Genomic DNA, 8124 nt, shown 5'->3' with positions numbered 1-8124 from the left:
AATAAGCTCAATTTAAAAGTGGGCAAAGTACTTTTTTGCAGATCTACTGGTGACCTATGCACATAGGAAAACAGTTAGTGTTCCTGGTGAGAGAAGGAATTTAAAAGAGGATCGAACTACTGTTTTCTATCCGCAAAGTTTGTAAGGATGACAAGCAGTGGTACTTATACAGTTGCTTAAAGTTTAAGTTGCTGTGACTTTTCAAATAGACACTTTGGTGATAAGAACCACATTTTTAAAATGTATATGCCTTTTACCCATCAATTCCATTGTACTGAAATATCTTTGGGAAATTGATAGATCTGTGTTGCTCAGTATTGCTTAAAATAGCAGTGTATTAAGAATTCATAACAGATTTTATGAACAAATTTCAGTGCATCCATAGGATGGCATAATATGTAACCATCGAGGGTGTCAATAGATACAGATATACGTTGACATTGGAAGATATACTTTGGTATATCAAGTGAGAAAAAAACAGGTTATACATACACACAAACAGAATATGCTCTTGTGTTAGGTGAAAATATGATAAAACTGATTTCTGGGCATTTGTATTGTAAGTGAAGTTTTTCCCTTTTTCTTATCGTGATTTCTGCAATGAACATCTGAAAAGTTCTAGTTAAGGTTCATTATGAATGAAATAATCCTTGGGAAGAGAAGGAATATAATATTTGCATAGATAAATTCTCAGTTTCTATTACTTATTTATGTGAATGGATATCTTATGTGAACTTTTAGCCTCTTCAGAAGTAGAGGGAATATTTTTGCCTGTGCCTGTAGATTTTATATGTAGATTTTATTATGTATGCATTTTATTGTGTAAGTATCTTTTCATTATATGTAGATGAACATGTTCAAGAAGTATGGATTAATCATTTTAGTTATATCTTTATGAAAGCTAAAATAGCAAATATAAATGATCATACTATTGCAAATGTATTGCTCTACAGGAGTTTTCTTTAAAAATATTGAACTTGGGCCGAGCGCGATGGCTCACGCCTGTAATCCCAGCACTTTGGGAAGCCGAGGCGGGCGGATCACCTGAGGTTTGGAGTTCGAGACCAGCCTGACCAACATGGAGGAACCCCGTCTCTACTAAAAATACAAAATTAGCCGGCTGTGATGGCACATGCCTGTAATCCCAACTACTTGGGAGGCTGAGGCAGGAGAATCACTTGAACACGGAGGCAGAGGTTATGGTGAGCCGAGATTGCACCATTGCACTCTAGCCTGGGCAACAAGAGACTCTGTCTCCAAAAAAAAAAAAAAATTGAACTCCCCAGCTGTGTTTATCCATCCTTTCAATCCATTTATTCATCAAACGTAAGCCAGCTATGTGGCAGGCATAGTCTACTATCTCGCAGTACCCTTCCGTCTTTGAAAACTTCATGTATACCTGCCCAGCCTGAGCAAGGTGAGAGATTTAAAATTGGAGTAATAGGACTTAATCTCAACTGAAGCTTTTCCTCCCTCCTTTCAAACAAAAACATTTCTGAAGGTAGAAAATAGTAAAAAATAACGTTTAACTGTCCTTTTGAAAATTTATAACAGTCTTGGATAAAGACTGTTTTAGTACTTTTAAGAACTAAAATATGGTACATAAACACCATGGAATACGATGCAGCCATAAAAAAGAATGAGAGCCCATAGTGTTTGCATGGACGTGGATGGTGTTGGAGGCCATTCTCCTTAGCAAGCTAACTCAGGAACAGAAAACCAAATACTGCATGTTCTTACTTATAAGGGGGAGCTAAATGATGAGAACACATAGATACCTAGAGGGGAGCAACACACACTGGGGCCTATTGGAGGGAGGAGGGAGAGAAGCAGGAAATGTAACTAATGGGTACTGGGCTTAATACCTGGGTGATGAAATAATTTGTACAACCAACCCCCTTGGCACACATTTACCTATGTAACAAACCTGTACATCCTGCACATATACCCCTGAGTGTAAAAGTCAGAAAAAACTCCACGAATAGTTTCATAAATTCATTAAAAAAGAAAATTTATAATAGTTTCAAATCCTAGTATTTATCATTGGAAATATCTGATTTACATATATTCTATAAATCTAAGTATTGAAAAAATGAGCAATACCTATTCATTTGAACCTCAAGTTTCCTTTGGCTTAAAGTTTTTTTGTTGTTTTTTTTTTTTAGTAGAGATGGGGTTTTTGCCATGTTTCCCAGGCTGGTCTTGAATTCCTGGGCTCAAGCAATTCCGCCTCAGACTCCCAAAATGCTAGGATTACAGGTGTGACACCATGCCTGGCCTAATTTGACTTTTGTCTCTGTGATTGGGACATTAAAATGAATATTATTGGCAGTATCTGTCAGCTTACAGAATAATACCTTTTCCTTTCTACCATCAGTTATTCAATTCCCCCCACATTCAAAACCTGATGTGGAGCCCACATCTTATCCTAGACTTAACTGAGAACTTCATGTTAAGAGATCTTTTGAGTCCTGTGTTGGTCTTTACTCTAGCAGATATTAGTTGGGCTTGTTCTAAACTGTCAGAGAGGTTCAAATAATGTGGCAGAAAGAGATCAGTGTTTGTTTCTTCTTCTTTGCTACCAGGTACATATCCTGAGGCACGTTTATATCCTGTATAGTACCTTAGGCAGTAGAAAGCCCCATGTTAACCTTCCCTAGAGCAGTGGGCACCCAGTTGTGGTTGGCCCCTTGAGTGATCTGTTTTCCATGATAATGAAAATCTCCCAAGCTACTTGCATCTCTTCCTCAAGATTTAAAAATATTTTCAAATTCTACCTCACAGGAAGCCATTGGAGATAATTCTCGAGATCTCAAGTAGGTTAGTTAGACTGAGAGCCAAATCTTGTTCATGACTCATCACTGTCCATGTGTAAAAGTAGGGCTTTGTGCTTGCTTCGGCTGCACATATCCTAAAATTGGAACAATACAGAGAAAATTAGCATGGCCCCTGCATAGGGAGGCTGCACAAATTTTTGAAGCGTTCCATATTTTGCACAGTCACTGGAAGGTCATTTGACTATTTGCTCACTAACTCTAAGGAAACAGTGTTAAAGCAAAATGGGTGCCATCTAAATATTGAAATTGTGATTTTCGCTACAAAAATATTAATGTAAGGTGGCCTATGAGATGTCCCCGGAGCTGAATAATGTGTAGAGTGTTGTGTGCAAAATATGTTGTTAGTATGTATCTCAAAAATTAGAGAATGTGAATTTGCAACTTCTTCATGGAACCTAAAACAAATAAATAGGATTTTGGTCTCCCATATCAGCTGGAGATGAACATGGATATGAAGCATTATCCTAACAAACATCTGCTGGTTCAGAGTGTGAGTCTGTAGAGAAGGATCATTGGTCCAAGCCAGGTCTTGACATCCGTCCATTGGTTTTTCTGCCCTGGTTGTGATGGATAAACTCCATAATAGTGGACAATCATGTTACCTACTTTAATGAGATATTTATGAATAAATTTAATTATAAACTCTGAAATAGTTGAGATGCTTTGAATTATAAGCCATAAAGAGTAGGACAACTAATAAACAAAAGACAATAACATTTCCTGAAAGCTACAACATTTGCATATTAGGACCTATGAACAAAATACACTTTGGGTTTTTAGACTGAGTCTTGCTCTGTTGCCAGGCTGGAGTGCAGTGGCACGACCTTGGCACACTGCAACCTCCACCTCCCAGGTTTAGGCGATTCTCCTGGTTCAGCCTCTCAAATAGCTGGGACTACAGGTGCGTGCCACCACACCCACCTAATTTTTTGTATTTTTAGTAGAGACGGGGTTTCACCATGTTGGCCACGATGGTCTCGATCTCTTGACCTCGTGATCTGCCTGCCTTGGCCTCCCAAAGTGCTGGGATTACAGGTGTGAGCCACTGCACCTAGCTACACATTGGGTTTTATTTGGGATTTGAAGATAATTTCAGTCATAAAGTTTAGGAACAGATTATTCCATTGCTTTACTATTTCTGTGAGCATTTAAAAAATTTATCTTGTTAAATCTTTATAGCTTAGTGAAATAAGGCAGCAAATTCCTTACTTTGTAGAAGAAGACATTGAGCCTAAGAGAAGTAAATTTTCCAAGAACAAATAGCTGTTCATTATGGAGCTAGGACTTCTTCAGAGTTGGGACTTTCTATTATATCAAGCGAATGCAAGTTAATTTACTGAGTCATGGTGCCCTCAATTTATGAGTATTTCACCTTACTTTTTTTCTTTTTTAATTAAAGCTTAATGAAAAGTTTGTAGGATGTGCACATAAGTGGATGGGATAATCTTGTTTTCTGATATTCTGATATTTGAAATACTCTAAGAATTTTTCATTTGGTAAGTATTTTTATATCAGTATTAAAATAATTTTATTTATTACATTTTTATACATAGAATTTGCCAGTTATTTTCTGACTATAAAGAAAAACAGATGCCAAAAAACTGTTCTGAAAACAGCAATCCAGGTAAGACTTCTTATAGTGAATTACTTTAGGTCAATTGTCCCCAACCTTTTTGCTTTTTTGGCACCAGGGATCGGTTTTGTGAAAGACAGTTTTTCCTTGGACTAGGGGAAGGTGTGGATGGTTTCAGAATTATTCAAGCACATTGCATTTATTGTGCTACTTTATATTATTATTACATTGTAATATATAATGAAACAATTATACAACTTACCATAATGTAGAATGAGTGGAATCTCTGAGCTTGTTTTCTTGCAACTAAATGGTCCCATCTGGGGGCAAAGGGAGACAGCGACAGACCATCAGGCATTAGATTCTCATAAGAGGCACACAACCTAGATCCCTCGCATGGGCAGTTAACAACAGGGTTCATGCTCCCATGAGTATCTAATGCTACCACTGATCTGACAGGAGGCGGATCTTAGGTGGTAATATGAGCCATGGGGCATGGCTATAAATACAGACGAAGCTTCTCTGGCTTGCCTGGTGCTCACCTCCTCCTGTGTGGCGTGGTTCCAAAAAGGCCATGGACTGGTACCAGTCTGTGGCCTGGGAGTTGTGGATGCCTGCTCTGGGTGGTCCTACCATAGATAAAAAGTAAAAGTAAGGAAGTTTTGATCATGAACAGCGAAGCACAGGTCATGTTACATATGCTTGTACCAGCAAGGTCTCACTGTTACTGACTTTATTCCTTTTAATTTGAAATTCAAAGAGATGTATTTACTTTGTTGGAACAAGATGTATTCTTCTACCTGCTGGTTAATTGTCGTGATAACAGTAATTTTGTTAAAACAAGATGCTCTGCTACCATTCGCCAAAAGATTGTCATAATAAATATACAAATTGCTCAACTCTAGGCTCAGCAGATTATAATAAAAGTACAAAAATGTTTCACAATAACAAAAATGCTAGTATGCTACCTGGATGTGGACACCTAGTATATTGTACAATTCAAACTGTGTGAGGACACCTTTAATTTAACCATATGTTTATCTTTTTTTTTTTTTTTGAGACGGAGTCTCGCTCTGTCCCCCAGGTTGGAGTGCAGTGGCGCGATCTCGGCTCACTGCAAGCTCCGCCTCCCGGGTTCACACCATTCTCCTGCCTCAGCCTCCCGAGTAGCTACAGGCACCTGCCACCACGCCTGGCTAATTTTTTTTTGTGTTTTTTAGTAGAGACGGGGTTTCACCGTGTTAGCCAGGATGATCTCGATCTCCTGACCTCGTGATCTGCCCGCCTCGGCCTCCCAAAGTGCTGGGATTACAGGCTTGAGCCACCGCGCCCGACCTAGCCATATGTTTATCAAAGAGCTTCTGTAAGTTAGGTTTTGTATGTTGCAGGAGACAAAGATGGAATAGATGTAGTTTTGATCTTTAAGGTGCTCATAATAGAATAGAGCTGTGTCTGTTTCATTTCTGTGCTTTTTCAATAGAATTTCCAAGGAAACATGTTTATTTATGTTTTCACCTATCTACTTAACAAATAGCTATCAAATGTCTTTTAGATACTAAGCATTTTTTTAATGCTACAAAACACAGTTAAAAATACAGACAGGAGCTTGTTGTTATCATTGTCATTTTTATTATTTTGCTACTTTATTCAGAGCTTACTGTGTGCTAGATGCCCACTGGAAGTTTATATTTATGGTTTTATATTATATTGATTATGTGCCAGACATATGTGATTAGGAATGAAGGCTTAAAAAAAAAAAGTAGGTAGGATTTAAGGTAAGCATGCAGACTGAATAGATTTTTTCTAGGTAAAGTAGCAGAAGAATGATGTTTCGCAGAAGGAACTCGTAAGGAGATTGTGCGTTTGGCAGAAAGAACATCTAATGAGATTGCCTGTATGGGAGGAAGAGCAGCAAGTGCAAAAGACAAGATGCTTGAGTGAACTTTGCAGGGTTTACGAGCAGTTCACTTTTGCTAGTACAAAAAGTGTGAGATACAAGAGGTTGGAAATGAGGTGAATACTAAGCTAAGGCAAATTTATGATCGAATTTTTAATACTATAGAAATGAGTAGCTCTTATCCCGTGGGCCATGGGAAATTTACCAGGTAGAATGCTTTGGACTGCAAATACTAGATGAGGAGTGGTTAAAACAGTAGGAACTAGAGTTGTTTTGATTGTTCAGTGATATCCTAGAATCCCACTTGTCCCTCTTTCAGCTGTGCTGTTGGCAGTGTCTTCTTCATATCTCCTTTCATGGCTGGCTAATCTGCAACAGCTCCAAACATCTTGTTCTCAGAACACAACGTTGCAAGGGCTGCTTTTCTTCACGTGTTTCTTTAAATAGGGAGAAAACTTAGAAGCAAGCAGTGGACTTCCTGTAACATTTCATTGGCTGGATCACACCACATGCCCATCCTCATACCGGACACTGAGAAAGCAAATGTAATTATGTGATTAGCTTAGAATAATCATTTCTCTTTCTGAAGCTGGGGAAGAATATTGGGATAATAAGTATCCCAATAGATTTGTATTTCTTCTGCAAGAAAGAATTAGGAATGGCTATTGGTAGGGAGCCAGCAATGGTTGATGCAGGGACTCACTGGAGAAATTTGAGCAGGGGAGTCAGGAGATGAAATTGGAGTGTTAAGGCATTCTGGCTATGGTGTAAAATAGGGGTTGTCAAGCTTTTTCTGTAAAGGACCATGTGGGAAATATTTTAGACTATGTGGTCTCTGTCATATCTACTTAACCCTGCTGTCATAGTGAGAAAGCAACTATGAATAATATGTAAGCAAATAAACATGACTGAGATCCAATAAAATTTTATTTAAAAAACCATAAGACAGACTGGATTTGGCCTGTGGCCTATAGTTTGTGACCCCTCATAGAGGTTGATGGAAGGTAACCATGTAAAGAAACCAGGAGACAAAGGAAGCTTTTGCAGTAGTCAGCTATAGTTTCCTTGTCATACATCCTTGGACTAGTATCAATGTATTTAAGGTTTTCACCCATCTATGGTGAAATAAATAAAGTTAGGAATCTCAGTTATTCATTTTAAAATGTTGGCCTTTTTTTGGTGTTATGCCTTTTTCATTTGTTTTGCTTAAGTTTTTTTTTCATGTAAGAAATAACATTAATAGTTGGCGGGTTTTTTTAAACAAAAGCCATTTGGTAAATGTTTATGTTCCCAGTGGCAGTGAGAATATAAAACAGAGGCAGAAGAGAGGTATAGTCAATATGATTTAGTGATGATTGAATGAAAAAGGTTTGGGGGATAGAGAGAAATCTCAGATGATTCACAGGTTTCCAGGTGTACACTAGCATTTAACCTGGACATGAGGAAGGAGTAGGAAATTTTCCGGTGAATACAGAATAGCAAAGAGCAGCAGGTCAGCAGGAATGACTGCTTTTTTTTCTGTGCATGTTTAATGGGATATTCTTATATTTTGAGTAGGTAATTGGATAATCAGCATTTATAGCTGGCATCCTACTAGTTTGTCTCTCAGTAATAAGAATTGTCACAGATTCAAGAATCTGAAAGTTGATGATAAATGTCCATGTGTGTCACCGTCAATAACTGAAAGTCAGTCAGCATCCACAGAATTGGGACAGATGAACTTAATATATAAAGATGTATATTGGAGTTGTGTTTTCCTTAGGGAATGATACTCTCCATGACCTGTGTGAGTCACAGCTGCCAGAAAACAAAGAGAG

The 8124-nt window shown here is 38.0% G+C and overlaps 1 protein-coding gene and 1 non-coding gene across 2 annotated transcripts in view; both read left to right on the top strand.

Annotated features, from left to right (window-relative positions):
• Window positions 1-2887: 2887 nt before the first annotated feature.
• Window positions 2888-2994, top strand: LOC112134738 (U6 spliceosomal RNA). The gene has a single exon (XR_002916101.1). It is a non-coding gene; the product is annotated as a U6 spliceosomal RNA (small nuclear RNA).
• Window positions 2995-3282: 288 nt separating this feature from the next.
• LOC112134603 (POTE ankyrin domain family member A) overlaps window positions 3283-8124 on the top strand; it is a 115745-nt gene continuing 110903 nt past the window's right edge. The window contains 2 exon segments of the mRNA XM_063726386.1: window positions 3283-3335; window positions 4391-4461. Of these exon segments, the coding sequence (XP_063582456.1) occupies window positions 3283-3335; window positions 4391-4461 (124 nt within the window).

This window comes from Pongo abelii, chromosome 7 (assembly GCF_028885655.2).
Source record: "Pongo abelii isolate AG06213 chromosome 7, NHGRI_mPonAbe1-v2.0_pri, whole genome shotgun sequence".
NCBI classification, from domain to species: domain Eukaryota; kingdom Metazoa; phylum Chordata; class Mammalia; order Primates; family Hominidae; genus Pongo; species Pongo abelii.
The sequence above is the reverse complement of the archived record's forward strand: the minus strand, read 5'-3'. Positions and strand labels throughout refer to the sequence as shown.